The sequence below is a fragment of the Molossus molossus genome, unplaced genomic scaffold (assembly GCF_014108415.1).
Source record: "Molossus molossus isolate mMolMol1 unplaced genomic scaffold, mMolMol1.p scaffold_m16_p_19, whole genome shotgun sequence".
NCBI lineage: Eukaryota > Metazoa > Chordata > Mammalia > Chiroptera > Molossidae > Molossus > Molossus molossus.
The window spans coordinates 38,521,300-38,538,728 of NW_023425354.1; the positions used below are offsets into that span (position 1 = coordinate 38,521,300).

At 51.7% G+C, this 17,429-nt stretch overlaps 1 protein-coding gene across 1 annotated transcript in view; it reads right to left on the bottom strand.

The window, feature by feature from the left end:
• Positions 1–8,828, bottom strand: part of NOS2 (nitric oxide synthase 2) — a 28,184-nt gene extending 19,356 nt beyond the window's left edge. The window contains exons 1-7 of the mRNA XM_036269688.1: positions 8,706–8,828; positions 7,835–7,957; positions 6,334–6,482; positions 2,352–2,514; positions 1,485–1,576; positions 532–673; positions 300–439 (exon numbers count right to left, since the gene is read on the bottom strand). Of these exons, the coding sequence (XP_036125581.1) occupies positions 300–439; positions 532–673; positions 1,485–1,576; positions 2,352–2,514; positions 6,334–6,482; positions 7,835–7,957; positions 8,706–8,813 (917 nt within the window). The 5' untranslated portion in view covers positions 8,814–8,828. The remainder of the gene's footprint in view (positions 1–299; positions 440–531; positions 674–1,484; positions 1,577–2,351; positions 2,515–6,333; positions 6,483–7,834; positions 7,958–8,705) is intronic.
• Between the last annotated feature and the right edge of the window lie 8,601 nt (positions 8,829–17,429).

The following is a 17,429-nucleotide window of genomic DNA, read 5'->3' on the forward strand; positions in this document are numbered from 1 at the left end:
GACAATCTCGGAGACTCACAAGGCTTACTCTCCCAAGGTCATGCTTCCCAAGCTCCTAGGGCCCCATTTGTCCAAGCCCCTGCTTCCCCTCACCATCAACATATCTCCTAAGTCTGAACCCCCAGACACAAGTGCAGAGTTGTCGTATAAGAGTGACAAGGGGGGGCCCTGAAAGCCAGCCCCTTTGGGCACCTGCTGCTGACTGGGAGATGCGAGGAGGGCCCGAGGACTGAGGTCTCACTTAGGAAAGGAGGGGTCATGCGTGTTCATTGCCACCCCTGCACCCTCAGCCTGCTTACTTGGGATGTTCCATAGGCACCTCGAGCACAAGGTCAGGCGGGATTTCGAAGAGCTCAGGGTCGCGGCCACCGGCCTGCAGGACCAGAGGCACCACATCGAAGCGGCCGTACTTGGGTTTCCAGCCCAGGTCAATGCACAGCTGGGGACAAGACAGGCACAGTGAGTCTGCAGACCCAGGCACCTTGACCCCTCTAGGCTCCTCTCCTCACCCACCAAGGCCGGACCTAGTACCTGGGTGAACTCCACGCAGGCAGGGTCCCCCCTGATGGTGCCATCAGGCATCTGGTAGCCGGCATAGCGGATGAGCTGAGAGTTCCAGACACGGAAGTCATGCTTCCCGTCGCTGCGCTGGGGGAACACAGTGATGGCCGACCTTCCCCAAGACAAGGACAGTGGTTTACCACCTGGCTTCAGTGGGGGCTCCCAGCCTTCCCCCAGCCCTTCCCTGTCTCCCCACTCCCAGCCCTCTGCACCTGAACTAACTGAACCCAACTCCTGCAGCTCCCCAACGTGCCAAGCTCCTCCTGGCCTCTACGTGCCCTGCCCCACTTCCCGAATCACCGTCTCCTTCCCTCTTCTCCCGCCAGCGCCAACCCTCCCTCCAAGACCAGCACAGCGACTGGGCACTCCAGGAACCTCCCCCTTCTCAGGAGGTTAGCTGCCCCGTGTTTCCCCCTCACAATGACTTAGATGCTGGGTCCCCATTAGGTGGGCTCTGAGCATTTGCTGAACGGAAGGATGGATGAATGACTGAATGAAAGGGCTCTTCAACCCCGTCAGCCTCAACCTCTTTGGCTGGGGTTGGGAAGGTGAGGCAGAGGGGGACACTGATCAGCAGGGACACTCCCACCTCTAAGAAAAACGCCACCCTGGAGTCGTTTGCTGCGAAACTAACCTCTCCTCCATCTAAAAAGTGGGGAGCCCTAATCTTGCTTTTTAAAGACACTCATCCCCTCAAAATGGTTCCAAGTCGGAAGAAAACCAAGGGAACAGGCCACGGAGGGCACTGAGCTCCCAGAGGCTCTCCTCGTTTCTAGAGCTCCCTGAAGAAGCCGGAGTCTCAGCTCTCTTTCTCCCGGTTCCTCCAGGAGCCAGAAACGCCACCCCTAAACCCATCTGTGTCTTTTGGCAAAGTGTCTGGAGGAGGGTGGACCTGGCCACAGCCTCGGGAAAGGCGCCCCCACCTGATGTTGCCGTTGTTGGTGGCATAGCGCAGGTGCCTGCAGATGTGCGCGAACATTTCCTGGGCAGTGGAGCAGCTCCGGGCGTCGAAGACCTGCACACAGCACCCCAGACACCCACAAGGACCGTGAGCACACAGGCCTCGGGGATGACCAGAAGCGAAGTCACAAGGGACCGAGGGTGTGTCCCAGACCCCCACTGCCAAACAGAGACGTGCGTTCTCATCTCTGCAGTGACACCTCCCACTCAGGGCTGCCCCTCCATCCTTTCTCCTGCTCTCTTCGGGGAGTCCAAGCAACCCCACATGGAAGATCATATTAAAAAGGTGATTTCAAGCACCATGGAATCAGGATTCCCACAGCCCAGCCTCCTTTTTTTACAGTGTGAGCACATTGTACTCCAGCCGGGGCTGCATTAACTGCCCTTGCCCATCGATTGCTCTGTCCACGTGCGTTCGAAATCATCCAGTCATACAAGATCCCCCAACGTAAAGATGCCCCGGGAGGCTACGATAAAGAACACGTTCTCTAGGGGCCAAGAATTCAGTCTGGGTAAACAACCTCTCCTGCAGCACCAGGGCTTTAATTATTCAACAACAATAATAACAAGGTCGTTGGGTTTGATGTTGGCGGGAAGTCCCCCATAATTTAACATAGGAGAGAAAGATCCGCTAGAGATCCCAGGGCTGACATTGGATTCTAGACTTCTCAAAGGGGCCCATCGCAGGTTCATGAACGTGAAGAGAGAACCTGAGGCCCTGGTTTCAGTCCAGGAGCCCTGGGCACAGCTCTGCTTGGCTGTGTGGGGGCATGTGGCCGGGGCCTGCCTGCCCCCAGCTTCCTCTCCCGCTGGGGTCTAAGAAAGTCCACCTGCAGGTTGGACCACTGGATCCTCCCGATGCAGCGCGGGGCGTTGCGCCAGGCCTGCTTGGTGGCGTAGATGAGCTCATCTCCTGTCAGCTGGTAGGTTCCTGTTGTTTCTATCTCCTTTGTTACGGCTTCCACCCTGGCCAGATGTTCCTCTATTTTTGCCCTGGGGGACAGGAAGACATAAGGAAGATCAACAATGAAATGGCCTTACATGGGCATTAAATCAATGCACAGAAGCAGGAACTGAACTAGGGCACCAGGAGGGCAAGATGTCTCTGGTGGAGACCATCCCCTCCAGGCTCAGCTTCATGGCTGTGTGACCTGGGCCCGAGCTTGGTTTCAGGCTCTGCAATCGCAGTCTCGAGATTCGTAGTCTCTTTTGAACCAGGAGCCCTTGTTTCCGTTTTTGCACTGGGTCCTGCAAGCTACGCGTGCGGGTCCTGATCCCATCGGCACCCTTGTCGTTCTAGGCGCTTTGGCTCCGATCGTGTAACCTCAGCTTGGCGAGCGTGAGCAAGGAGTGCGTGCTCTCCTCAGACACATGCGAGACCAGAGGGACGTCCATCACGCCACAGCCACGTCCCGCCTCTCGCCAGGGGGCCGTCATACCCCTTCCCGTGACGGGAGCCAACCCCTCCCACCATCTCCTGTGTACTGAGCACCTGCTAAAAGCCAGGTACTGGCTGAAGTCACTCACAGTCAGGGTCTCACTGGGTTTGGGAGGGAGGCACTTTTGTGTCCATTTTATAGTCCAGTGGATCAAGGCTCTAGGACGCCAAGTGCCCGCACAGAACGTAAGTGTGATACAGAGTCAAGTCAGGACTCAGATTCGGGTTTCCCTGATGCCAAGCCCAGGCTCTTAACCTTCCACCTTCCACCCCAGGGGGGGATTTTAATTCCCACGCTTTCCTGGTCAGGCCCCAACAGGGACCAGCTCTCAGGACCCAGCCTGCAGGGCCCCGGGGCCTGCTCAGGGAGGAATCCTCTATACATGGTCCAACATCACAGGCTCTCCACAGCATGTGGTTTCCCAACCTCGGCCCCTCTCAGCCAGCAACCTCACGTGAGATTTCTACACTGGCTTCTCCCCTCCCCTCCCAGGCTTCAAAAAGATCCTACAGAGAGGAATTCAGTCAGAAAGGCTTTGAAACACACACACACACACACACACACACACACACACGCTAACCTTGAGACTTCCAATCAACACCAAAGATGTTTGAAATGGCAACAAGCAAAACTATTTAAGGAATGAAGTCCTGATTAAGGAGAGTGGACAACTCAGAACAAAATGGCCTTTCTCTGGAGGAAGCCTGTCTCGGCAACTCTTCCTTGATTAAAGAAGAAAGCTCAAAGACAAAACACTTGACGCTATTTATCTTCAAGGATACTCCTTTGCCGGGCGAAGGTTGAGGCTGCCCCACCACAGCCCCTTCTCCCTAAACTAAGCTTCCTCGCAACACTCCCTGCGCCGCCCCCACGCGTGGAAGAGGTAGGGATGGACGGAAACACCTACGCCTCGAGCATCCTTGGTAGTGTTCCCATGTGACTCTATAAAAAAACTTTCTGGTTTACATCTTTACCCCGTTCCTTTAGAATTGTACAGGTGACCACTATTTGCACATAGCCACATCTCTGAGGCACTGAGAATGTCACGATGCCGATTAGTTCTGAAACGAAGGAAGTGGCGTTCGGCATCGGCGAACGGATTTGAACAGAACACTCAGCGAGCTGTACTTTCTTTCTATCCTCACTTGAGGACACATTTTTCCATTTTTTGTTCAGGTAGAGTGGGAGGGAGAGAGAGGAAGAGAGAGAGAGAGAGAGAGAGAGACAAACATCAATGTAAAAGAGACACATCGAGTGGCTGCCACCTGCACGACCCAACCAGGGCCGGGGACAAACTGCAACCGAGGTATGCAACCTTAGCGGGAACCGAACCCAGGTTTCTCTGGACCCCAGGCTGACGCTCTAACCCCTGAGCCAAACCGGCAGGGCTGCGAGCTGTACTTTCTCTGTATACAGTCCCTCCTTCACGAAGGACTGAGCCAGCCCGGCTGCCGTGCCTTTGTGGAGCTGGACTGCCATGTGTCCTTCACCCCCACCCCTACCAGGACCTCGTGGGGTCCCAGGTGTGCACTTGTGACTGTGAGAAGCCATCTTCCCTCGTGAGAAGAGCAGCCCTGGGCCTCCCCAGGCAGCACCTGCCCAGCTGCTTCCAGACACCAGCGGGACCTCAAAGGTGCGGCACGGACTTGGGACCTTCAAGGTCAAAGAGCTGGACGCTAAAACACTGAGGTTAAAAGCAGGGGCTCTAGTGCCAAACTGCCGGGGTTCAAATCCCAGCCCTGGGACTTCAGAATGTGTGACTGAGTTCCCTCTCCTCCACGGCTTCAGTTCCCGTGTCTGAAAATGCGAGGACTACACGGGGTCCGGTCTCCCGGAGCTGTGGTGAGTGTTACTAACAAGGCATGTGCCCAGAACATACTTAGCGCTCGGGGAATGTAAGAGTGGATGCAGTGGCCCGAGGAAGCCCATGAAGAAAATTCCTCAGAAGAGGGGGTGGTGGGGGGAGGGAAAAGATAAACCACAGAACTTACATGCATGTACACATGGACATGGACAACAAAGCCGGGGACGGGGGGGGGGGGGGGGGTGGGGAGGAGGGTGTCAATGGGGTAAAAAAGGAGAAACATCTGTCACTAAAATAAAATAAAATAAAATAAAATAAAATAAAATAAAATAAAATAAAATAAAATAAATACATACATACATACAGTGACAAAAAGAAAAAAGAAAATTCCCACACCCTGCCAGGCTCGTTAGTCAACAGCCTGGCTGACAGGCCAAGGGCCTTGAGCCTCCCAGCCACAGAGCACTTCCGCCGAGGTTCTCTGGCACCAGCAGGCCCTGCCCTGTGGGGAACAGGGCTCTCGGCCTGGCTGTACGTTAGAATGGCCTGCGGAGCTTGTAAAGAATGTGCATGTCTACTCCCTCCCCGCTTCCTGGGGTTCTGACACTCTTGGCCCAGGGGATCCTGACAGCAGTATTTTGCAAGGTCCTTGGGCAACTCTGCGGTGCAGCCAGGGTGGAGGATCACTGGCCCTGGGAGATAAGGGCCCTCCTGGCTCAGACACTGTAGAGTCGTAAGAGGGGATGTGGCACCACCAGGACCACTCTTTCCGCCAAGGGCATCCCAGGGGCACTTCTGGGGCTCACTTCACGCAGTGACTTGCCACCTGGGGCTGCATCAGAAAAGCCGCCCTCCCCTCCCAGCCCATAAAACTGCAAACCCACACCCTTGGCCATTCTGTCTTACAATCCTTTGTGCATTCTTATTTTAAAGTTTTAAAAGGGCCTAAGTTAAAAGTCATATACTTTATGAAACCCAGGAATGTAGAACCCCACAAAGTTCAGTGCCAAGATCATGGCCTGCCTTCTCCAAGTGGGGGTGGGGAGAGGGGTGGGCTAAATTCTAGCTGGGACTGGCTGATCTCAGGTGTGTCACTGGGCTTCCTTGTTCACACCTGTAGAAGGGCTTGGCAAGGTGGTCTCGGAGGTCCTGTCTCTCGCAAAGATTTAATAATAAAAAGGTGCCTATCAAGTCACGATCAGGGTGACTCTGTGCAAAGACACTGTTCTACATTTACTTAATCCTCACAGCAACCTCATGAGCAAGATTCTATCATCACTCCCCCACCACCTTTTACAGATAAGGAAGCTGAGGCACAGAGAGGGTGAACAGATTTCCTAGGGATACAGGACTGGTTACCGGAGGAGCCAGGATTCAAACTCCAACAGTTACACTCCCGACCCACACTCTTAACCCCTGTTGCTCTGCCTCTTTGTCTTATGATTATGAAAACCTACTCCGGGGTCTTTTTCCCTCGGGAAAGTATGCTTTAGCCCTGGATCCACGGAGAATCTGGGCAGGAAAGGGGCTCGGGGTCAGAGGGAAACGGCTGCAGACAGGAAGACTTACTCTTTGAAGGAACTGTAATACTGGTTGACAAATTCGATAGCTTGAGGTAGAAGCTCCTCTGGGGAGGTAGGCTTGTCCCGGGGTCCTCTGGTCAAACTTTTGGAGTTCATGATGGATCCCAAGCAACACTTGGACTTGCAAGTGAAATCCTGGAAAGAGAGAGGTGGGTCGCTTTGATGGCCATCCCCTCCTGGGCTAGCTCTCCTTCCACTGTGGCTGCTCCAGCTCCCTACCAGTCCTTGCCACTCCTGTGGCACCTCCTCCTTGGGGTCCACCAGGCTTTCTTCCCACCTGGATCTCTTTTCCTCTCCTGTCTGGACCCCACTGGGTATGAGCTGAGGTTGCTCCCCCTCACCCGGGCTCAGCCTCTTGGCCCAATTCCCAGCTGGCTCCAGGCCCAGAGCAAAGTCAGCAGCTCTATCCCTGGGAACATATCGACTACCTTCTCATTTAAAGAGGCTGATGTGCCCTGGCCGGTTTGGCTCAGCGGTTAGAGCATCAGCCTGTGGTCCAGAGAAATCCTGGTTCAGTTCCCACTAAGGGCACGTACCTCAGTTGCAGTTTGTCCCCGTCCCTGGTGTGCGGGCGACAACCACTCAATGTGTCCCTTTCACATCGATGTTTCTCTCTCTCTCTCTTCCTCTCTCTCCCTCCCACTCTATCTGAACAAAAAATGAAAAATGTCCTCGGGTGAGGAAAAGAAAGAAGAGGAAGGGAAGGGAAGGGAAGGGAAGGGAAGGGAAGGGAAGGGAAGGGAAGGGAAGGGAAGGGAAGGGAAGGGAAGGGAAGGGAAGGGAAGGGAAGGAAAGGAAAGGAAGAGGCTGGTGTGGCTCCAGGGAACACATGAGTGGTGTTCAGCCAGAATGAACTGAAATGAGAGGGTGCAAATCCCGAAGTCAGAGGATGGCGCAGAAGGAAGTACACCCGAATGTTAACTTCTGGAAGGTGTGGGAAATCATTCTGTTTTCGTGGTCTTGACATTTTCAATTCTTTCCCACTTAGATGTATTAAAGTGCATTCTAAAGTTAGAATGAGAAACGTAGACTATAGGAAGGAACCTTGAAGAACACTTAGTACAACTACTCACTGGATGCTTGAACCCCTCTCTACTATCCCTGGCAAACAGCACTTCAGTCCTTCTGGTGGCAGGGGCTTCACTGCCCCTTGATGCAGTTCAGTTTAATGTGGGAAGGTCTGTTGGAAAATTCTCCCTGATACTCTGCTGAGATGTGTGTCTCTCTAGAAAAGAATTGATTTGTTCCTGTAACCGTTTATCTCATCCCTGGATTATTCATCACCCATGAGGGGGTTCACGAGAAACTGGCCCCACCTGCTTCTTATTGTCATTGATGAAGAACACGAGTCTCCTTCCCAGCACCCTTCTCCCAAGTGGAGGACTGTCTGCTTTGCCCAAGGGACATCTGTTTGACCCTCTAAGGGCCCTGATGGCTTCACTGACTTGGGGCCAAGGTGGTTCTCCCTGAAGCCCCAGGCGTCTCACCTCTTTGGCCCTGTGGTGAAGCGTGTCTTGGAAAGTCATCCCACTGCCCCAGTTTTTGATCCTCATGTGCCGTGGGCAGGCCGACGGGGGTGCATCCAGCCTGACCAAGGATTCTGGAGACTGCTAAGAGGAAGAGAACAGATTTCCAGATGCCTCCAATGTTTCCAGGGCCCCATGGGTCTCTTCCTGGCCCCTGGGCCCTGCTTTGGCTTTGGGTGGGGTGGGGAGCTGGGGTGGGTACACAGGTCAGGGTGTCAGTCCATGTCCCTCCCCCCTCCCCGGCGGCCTGGCCACTTGGACCAGTGCCTGCGAAGAGCTCCAGGTGCCTGGGCCACTGGCCAGGCTTCTCTCCTCACCCAGAACCCTGCCAAACGCTCCCTCGGAGGAATTGCAACAGTGGGGACTAAGGTTAGGTACGAAGGAGACTACTGCCCAGCCATCGCCGGGAACCGAAATCAGAACGAGGAAGAGAGTACCGCTGCCAGCCACCACCCCCATCTCTCTGCCACACTGAGGTCCAAAGCACTTAGGGAAGATGAAGCCGGTGGGACAGAGGCTGGGGGCTGGGCCCAAAGGCTCAGCTGCGAGTCTGGGACAATTCTGGAGGGTCCTACTCCTGACTCCATGAATGGGCTCCTCTCACCCAGGCCTGCTAGCTCACACGCAAGTCATCCAGGTACCAGTGCACCTTGGGGCCACCACTCCTGACTACCATGGATCATCCTGGTCTCCCAAAGCCCTTTCTCATCCCCGCCTGTACCCCCTGGGGTCTCCACTCACTGCCCAGACCCCAGCTCCCAACAGGCTGCTCAGCCTGCATGTGTCTGGGTGAGAAAGGAAGGGGCTTCCCACACCCGTGTGACTCACTGACCTCGGCCGTCCCTGTGAAGGGCTGGGGGGACTCATTCCGGTGCTTGCTGAGGCTGTGACGCTTAGGGTCATCCTGTGTCACTGGACTGCGAAAGAAAACAACTCTCATGAGATGGAGTGTCTGAGGGCAGAGAGGGGTCTTGGAGTCCCTTCTGCCAGCCTGTCACTTGACGGATGAGGGAACTGAGGTCTGGAGAGTGGGAATGAACTGCTCATGGTTTCCCGCCAAGGAGGCTGTGTGTGTGTGGCGGGGAAGCAGTCAGCCAGACCCCATCTCCTCCTCATCACTCCCTCCCTCCTCCTCTTCTCCTGCCCTCCTACAAAGCCAAAAAGACAAGAAGGGGGCTGAACCAAAGCTTATCGAACCAACAATTATCAACCCATGGCCCAAAGGATGACACACAGACACTCTGGGGAGAGGTGCCCTCAAAAACCAAAGACGTACAGATGTGGTGGGCAAAGAAGGGCTTCTCCCAAGCCAGCAACACTGCCCACCACCCACTCGTTCTGGGGGACTTAAGCTTTTTTTATTTAAAGGATTTGATTTGCATTGGTTTACTTATTTATTCTAAATTCTTATGGAAAATGTTGAACGTACACAGTAGAGGTAATAGAGTAATAAATCCCCATGGGCCCTTCACCCAGATTCAACCCAGTCAACAGGTATCAACCCACGGCCAGTCCTGCTTCAGCTCCACTCTTCCCGCTCCCCATCCATCTAGAGCAAGTCGGAGACGACCTGTCATCCGTAAACACCTCATAACTATTTCTGGAAGATAAGGACTCTTTTTTTAAAAAACATATTGGTTGTATTTATTTTAAAACAACAGATTTAAAGAACTTAGCCTGTCCTTTGGAAAAAGCCCCGATTGTCTAAAATCACTCGGAAACATTGGTTCTGGTCTGGGATTTCAGGTTCGCTCTCCTGGCAAATGCTACAGAGAACAGAAGGCATGTGACCCCTCTGGCTGCACACGTGTGAACACCCCCTCCAAGAGTCACACTCCCCACATGCCTCCTCCTGGGGTGGGTCACAATTACAGGGGCACTTTAGTAGGAAAGCTTGTGTTCCATGTTCTTTGCGACAGTTTCTGGGGTGTGCATGTGTGTGCATGCACAGCAGAGGGGAAGAGGGTCAGATTGCAGAGGTCTTTCATTTTCCACTCTATACATCTCTGTGATGTTGGAATAGGACAAATGAGCATGTATTGCTTTTATTATTGGGAAAAGTACTATTTAGGTTGTGCCCAGTTTTTTCACTATTATAAACAAAGCCCAGTCCCCTTTCTCCCTCAGGTAGCAGATTTCTTTAGGCTAGGTGTTGGGAGATGGGGTGACCAGAAGCCAGATGAGCATATTAAGATTCTAGATACTTATTGACAAATGATTGCATGATCCACCCAGACGCTCAGTTCAGTGCTGCTAAAACCACCCTGAAAAACCCGCCATCAAAAGAGGCGCTGCAGTGTGGTGCTTGCTGAGACCCAGGATGGGGCGCTGAGTTGGAGCTGCAGGCTCCTTTGGGGCGGACCTGGACCACTGCCTCTCCTGCAGGTCCCACTCCTCCCCGCCCCCACCACTCCGCACACCTAGGGTGAGGGAAAGAGAGGGGCTTAGGAAAATGAATCATATTTGTAAAACGAGAACTTTTTTGCTCTCTTCTATCTGTCCCAAAGGGTGTAGCAGCCCCAGGGCTGAAAGATCTAGAAAGCTCCCAAGCGCTGAAACGGACAATTCCTACTCCAGCCTCATAGCCGCGGCTCATGGGTGCCTGTGGGCTTCTCTGGGTCTTTGTGGCTACGGCCTGGGAACCTCTTATGTGTTCTAACCAAGGAAAACACTTTAGTGAATATTCATCGGAATCCTACAGCGAATATTCCAACCTTCCTATTCTCACAGAAAACCGAGGCTCCGGAGGGTCAGTGGCACGTCGGGTGCGCGCGGTGCGCCCGGTGCGCGCGGAGCCGCCCGCCCCCCTCCCAGGGCGGACCCCGCGCGGCCGGCGGCGGTACCTGGCTCGGCGGGAGCCGCAGGCGGACTGCGGCCGCAGGATCCTGCGAAGGAGCCCGCAGAGCCGGGGCCGGGCTGCCTCGCACGCCGCACCCAGGCCCTCGCGCATGGTACCCGCCAGGGCGCAGCTCCGAGGGCTCCCCGCTCCACTCCGCACCCGCCAATTATAGCCGCCGACTCCGCAGCCCCGCCCCGAGGCGGAGCAAGCAGGAAAGGCGGCCTGGACTCGGCACTGGGCTCACCCGCGCGTGGCCCCGGGCCAGGGTCTCCCCGGGCCACACATACCCAGGGGCCCACAGTGGGCGTCCACGGGGAAGTCTGCCTTTTGGATGCCATTGGGCTTTCTCTGGGCTAAGCCGCCAGGGCAAGTGCGCCGGCCTTGTACTGTAGTGCTTTACAGTTTACACAGCAAACTTGATCCTGTTATTTCATCTACTCCTTAATGAATCCAGTCAAGAAGGCAAATCTATATTGTTATTTCCACTTTATTGGGGAGGAGCGGGACAGAGAGTTTATCGATCTTGCCCAAGGCCACACAGCAGCCCCAGGGCCACAGCCCAAGCTCTCTCCCCTCACAGGGCTGCCCTGGAAAGTGTTATTTCTTTTCTGCAGGTTCAGTGTGATTCCAGGAAGGAAGCCAAAGAAAGAGCAAGGCTGGGGATGATTTTTAGTGGGAGACCCTGGGGAGGGGCGGGGCAGTTGGACCAGGAGCCCCTTCAGGTCCTTTTCAGACTCCTGGTTCTTATAATCTGAAGGTCACAGGGCCTCCTGACTTTGCTCCACCTGTAGGTTGCTTCCACCCTGGAAGCAGGATAACTCCTAGGTTCCAGAGAGAGACAGGGCAGCAGCCCCCAACCTTAGAGTACACGGATCCCTCCTAGACACATTCCAGTGCATTTAATCCCAACCCAGATTAAATCGGAATGAAAGAAGGTACACATCTATTCTGAGCCAACTGCAACCCAGTTCAACTTTGTTCCAAATTACATATGTTTTCACCTAGGTGTTCTCAACATGTGCCTTTGTTCCCTAAAACACACACATTCACTTCCTGATCATTTGTTTATATAAAATACAGAATCATTAGTCACACATAATAGGTTCTAGGTCTTATACCTGAATGGATTTGAAAATGACTTTTTAAAATCAAAATACATGAATGGGTTCCCATTGCTTTCAGTACAAAATCCCCTTTGCACAGCTGCTCCCACCTCCAGTAATATTCCTGCCCCACCCCCCCAGCTGTGCGTTGCAGTCCACCTGGGCCCACCTCAGAAGAGCTCATAGCGCCCTCTCATTCTCCTGTGACCTCCTACCTCTGCCCCACCCCACCCACCCCATTCTGCATGAGCTCCTCCCAGACCTGTGGGGAAGGCACCTTTTCACCCATCCCTCCTGGACAGCAGGAACTGGGTCTCTTCTCTGTCCCTTTCCCAGCCCAGCACATAGTAGGCCCTCAAGGAGAGCCCATATACTGTAGAGGTTATGAGTTTGAACTGAACTCAAACCTCAGTTCCCCCACTTTCCAGGGACTGACCTTGAGTAAGTCATTCAACCTTGCTTTGCAAGTCCAAATCCCCTACTCGCCAAGCCCTCCGAGCCCTGGCCTCACCTCTCCTGCCCCAGCCTCCGCCCGAGGCCCAAGCACAGTCGTGCTTACTTCTGCCTCTGAGTCTTTGCTCACCCTGTCCCCTTCCTGGAATGTTTCTGCTATTTCTCTTGATCTCTCCACCTTCTACCCATTCTTCCAAGTCCACCCGAGCCTGCTATGAAGTCCTTAGAGGGGACTCTGTTTAATGTTGCTCAATGTCGTCCTAGCTGCCAACAGCAATAACAGTGATGACAATGGCAACATGTGCCATTTATTGAGCACTTACTCTCTGCCAGGCGTGGGGCTAAATGGCCTACATGTGAAAATTCATTCCATTCTTACCACCACACCAGAAAACAGGCATTTCTACTCTCTTTTCACAGATGAAGAAACTGAGGCTCAGAAGGTAGGAGACTTACCAAAGGTCTACGGAGTGGCAAAGTCACCTGCTTATCCCCAAGCCCACACACTTAACCCTGCTGCTTTTCTGTCACCTGTCAGGTACACTTAGCGTTGCCATGTTGTCTGCCTCCAGAGGGTGCCCTGCCCATTGCAGTCCATGGGACAGGCTTGTCTAGGGCTGAGGCTGCCCCGTGTGGACTGAGGCTCTGGTTTGATTCGTGCTTCATGATATTGCAGATTGACTTGTCTTTCACTTGAGCAATCTCAACCTCTAGTTCAAGGAATGCTAGTGAGCTCTTCTATCATGCTCTGGAAGCCTGCCCACGGACTGACTGGTTGGCTGACATTCTCTCAGTTCTGCCTCAAGCTTGCTTCTCCTACAGGCAAGTGGTGTGTGTGAGTGCGTGTGTGCGTTTGTGCATGCGTGCGTTGAAATTCCAGCTCTGTAAATACCAGTTATGTGACCCGGGGAAAGTCACTCCCTTCTTAGAGCTTCTATCTCCTCATCTGTAAAACAAGACAATGACTCGTACCTCACGTAGCCGCCCCGTGGAGATCAGCCGAGATGCAATTCACGTGAGGCGCCCTGTAGAGCCCTGGCACAGAGCGGGTGCTCAGTAAACTATAATAAAATGCTCATGTTTATTGAGTGCCTGTTATGTATGGGCACACTGCAAAGTGATCTACCTGAACACTCTCATTTCATTTTCAGCGGATATGAGGTGGGTCCCACTGGCGGTCCCCATTCTGCAGGTGAGCTCATCTGAGTCTCAGAGAGGTCACAAAGCTGGGACAGACAGCAAAGGACTTGGATAGTTTGTCTAGCATCCTGGTTCTCTTCACCAGGTTGGTATTCAAAATATCTAACAACTAGTGAGGAATACCCACTGGTGAATCCGAACAGATGTTGGCCAGGACGTTGCCCCAGTTCTAACCACTGGATTGTACCGCCTCTCATTCTCAAGTCAGGGATTCCACATTCCCTTCCCATAGACTTCCCCCAGAGACTCCAAGCTCCTTGAGGGCTAGGACTGTGCCATATCCCTTCCTTCCTCACACAGTATCGGGCACAATGAGGTAGACAATAAACAGCGGCTGCATCACATTCCAACAGGGACATCCGAGAAGCAACTAGGGAGATCAGAGGTCCAGGGGAAAACGGGGATCAGAGAGAGGAATTGTGAGTTGGTGGCGGCGGGTGGGGGAATGGAAACAGAGAGATTGCAGAAGGCAGCAGTAGCAGGAGAAAGCTTACCTGGAGGGAGCCGGGGTGGTTTTTCCTGAATTGTTGTTGATGTCTGGTTCCTTCCGCAAGTGTGACTTAGCTTTGAACAGAAACTTCCAGAGATAAGCCATTTTTGTGGTTTTGCAAAGCAGGTCACTTCTCTGGATTTCAACTCAGAGATTCTTCGTGGTGGGGCTGAGGAAAGGGGAGGAGATGGTGACAGAAAGTTGACAAATAGTTTGCGGAACTGGGCCTTCTCAATAGGGTTGGTTTAATGAAGAATCATGCAAAAGCTAGCATAGGTCTTGAACAGCAATGCTTCACAACCTCTGTTTCTATCTGGGGACTGGCTTTGGGGATCCTATGGACATAGACTGTTATTCTACAAAGCTACATAACAATCTAAAGGAAAAATGCTGGACCGTAGCTCAAGAGGACAGAGCAGACTCTGAGAGCTTCCTTTATAGGGCCTGCTGGCCCATCTGAGCGGAGCAAGCTGGTTGGCCCGAGGAAAGGTAGGGAGGAGCCCGCTGGTCACTAAAACATGGGTGCCTCAGCCTGTGTCTGCAAGATCTCCAGCAGCTCTAATGAGCAACTGTCATGTTACACCTGTTATTGGGGAAAACACTCAAGTTGCAGCTGCCTTGCTTTTAAGGTTTTGCATTTGTTGTTGATGCTACCCCCCCCCCCTTTTTTTAATCATTTGGGAGGACAATAATTATTTGTGGGGAAAAAAATACACTCAATTTTCAATATTTGAAATCAATCATCTCCTTTTAAAAAGACCAAAAAAGGAGCCCAGCCAGTGTGGCTCAGTGAACTGAGCGTCCTCCCATGGACCCAGAGGTCCCAGCTTGATTCTCAGTCAGGGCACATGCCCGGGTCGTGGGTTCAGTTCCCAATAGGGGGCGTGCAGGAGGCAGCCAATCCATGTTTCTCACATCTATGTTTCTATCTCTCTCTCTGAAAAAAATATATGTATACATATACACACATATACATATATGTGTGTGTGTGTGTGTGTGTGTGTGTGTATATATATGTATATATATATATATATATTATTTTTTTTTATTTTTATTTTTTTAAGGAGACTTAAGTGGAGGCACAGGGCTCCTCACCAGAAAAACCCCTCATAGTGCGAGGCGATGTAGATATTCGCATCTTAGAGTTCCTGCTAGTTACATGACCTAGGCCAAGTTATTTAACTCAGACTTATTTCTTCATCCATAAAATGGGTTTAATAATATCCATCTGAAAGGAATTTGTTAGGCAGGGGAGATGTGCATGTCATAAGGACTGGATAGGATAATTTATGTAAAAATATATATTATATTAGCAGATTACTTTCTGCTCTCCAGTCTGGATTTTCCAAAAAGTGTTGGTTTTTTTTGTTTTGTTTTGTTTTGTCTTTTTGCTTGAAATGTAGCAACCACAGCAAAATTTTGCAGGAAAAAAAAAACAAAAAACCTGAATAAGATGCCATGTTCTAAAGGCCAGACCTCATGTTGGCATTTGTTAGACTTTCCACCAGTTTATCTTTGTAGGCAGAAAATTCCCAAAGTTTTCTGAGCCTTCCCAAACAGGAAGAAGCAAAACCCTCTCTAAACAGCAGCTTCCCCAGAAATGAAGACAACTCACCTCGGTTGGCTGCGCTGCCTCGGCAGGGTACAGACGAGCGCCCTGGGAGGAGACCTGAGCCCGGAGACCTTCGGGACCGCTCTGCCTGCCCAGTGTCCTCGCCAAGGCCGGCTCAGAGCCTCCAAACCAGCGATGCTCCTTTCTGGGGCCAGAGAGCCTTAGTCTTCAACTGGCAGCTTAGAAGTATTTATAACCCCCTGTGCCGGTCAGGGAGCCGTGTTTGCATAAAGGTCCCATTTTTTGTTGTTTCCAAAGGGAGTTTCCCCGGGCTGGGTGTCCAGTTAGCTAATTTATGACGAGGACTCCTGGCCTGTGGTGACTTGATCCTGCTGTGACATCACCCTGTGTGGTGGATCCTCAGTAAGTCCACCTCTTCCTGGTCCCAGGTCCAAGGCAGGAGCTCCTCAGCAGGGTGGCGAGTACAGTCAAGGAGTCACCCTGCAGCCAGGTTTTATTTAGCTAAGCCCACATTGCTTCACTTTCAGCATCTGGGGGAATTTTTTTTTTTTTTTTTTTAATGTCAGCAGGGAGCTCTCTGGTTAATTCCTGTCCAGCCTTTCATTTTACAGTTTGAGGCTGAAATCCAGGAAGCTGGGGAATATTAACAGTATGGAATATACTGGAAAATGCCCAGTTACAGAAGGCCCGTGATGCTGGTGATGCCAGTTCCAAACAGGTCCTTGAAATATTCAGCTTGAGGTTTGGGGAAGGGAAGGGGAGCCGCTGGCACAGAGAGACCTCCCAGATGTTGGTATCACTAATGTGTCACCCTGCAGCTCTCCAGAAGCAGGTAGAAGTATTTTTTACAGAGAAAAAAATTCCTTTGTTATGATAGAAATGATAACTTCTTATATGGAAACTTTCTTTTAGTTTCTTTTTTAATATGGAAAATTGTAATTTAAAGCTTCATTTATTATAGGGCTTCAAATACAGTATTCCTATGTGATATGAATTGTTCCATTAGAAAAGTAAAATAACAACTATGTTAGGGAAGAGTCAAAAAAATGGGCCCTGGCCGGTGTGGCTCAGTGGTACGAGTGTCTGCCCTCGCATCGAAGGTCACAGGTTTGATTCCCAGTCAAGGGCACATGTGGGTTGCAGGTTCGGTCCCCAGCCCCCAGTCAGGGTGCATGTGGGAGGCAACCAATCAACGTGTCCCTCTCACATCGATGTTTTTTGTTTGTTTTTTCCTCTCTCTCTCTCTCCCCTTCCCTTCCTCCCTACCACTCTCTCTAAAAATCCATGAAAAAAATATCTTCAGGAGAGGATTAAAAAAATTTTTTAAGGAAAGAAAATGGAAACAGCCTCGATCTCACCATCCTAACACATCACTGTCACCATTAATTCATTTCCTTCCTATCTTTCCCAAATTAAATGCAACGTTGTAATGAATTGAATTTGTCTAAGACAGACAAATTTAAGTTACAAAAAAGACATGAATAAGAGCTCAAAGATCTTTAATTGAATGAATGAATGAATAGTAGTAGATTGCAATGAGTTTCAACATACCAAAGCCATCCTTCGTTCAGCTTGTTTAAGGAAACAACACTGCTTGAGGAAAGATGCAGAGTCCTTGGGCCTAAAGGAGTGCGAAGCCTAAAGAAAGGAATAAATAATTATAGTGCAGAGTGGTACCTGCCGTGAGGGAGGGATGGCATGGCACCAGAATAGCTGAATCTGCATTGCTCAGGAAAGGTTCACAGGGTAGAGGACACGAGGGCAGGGTTTTGAGGGATGATTAAGAGTTTGCCTCACTCTAACTCCTATAACTGTTTTCACATATGTTGGCTATACCTGCAGCAAATACATGTATTAACTCCTATAACTCCTTCAACAATCCTATGAGGCAGATGTAG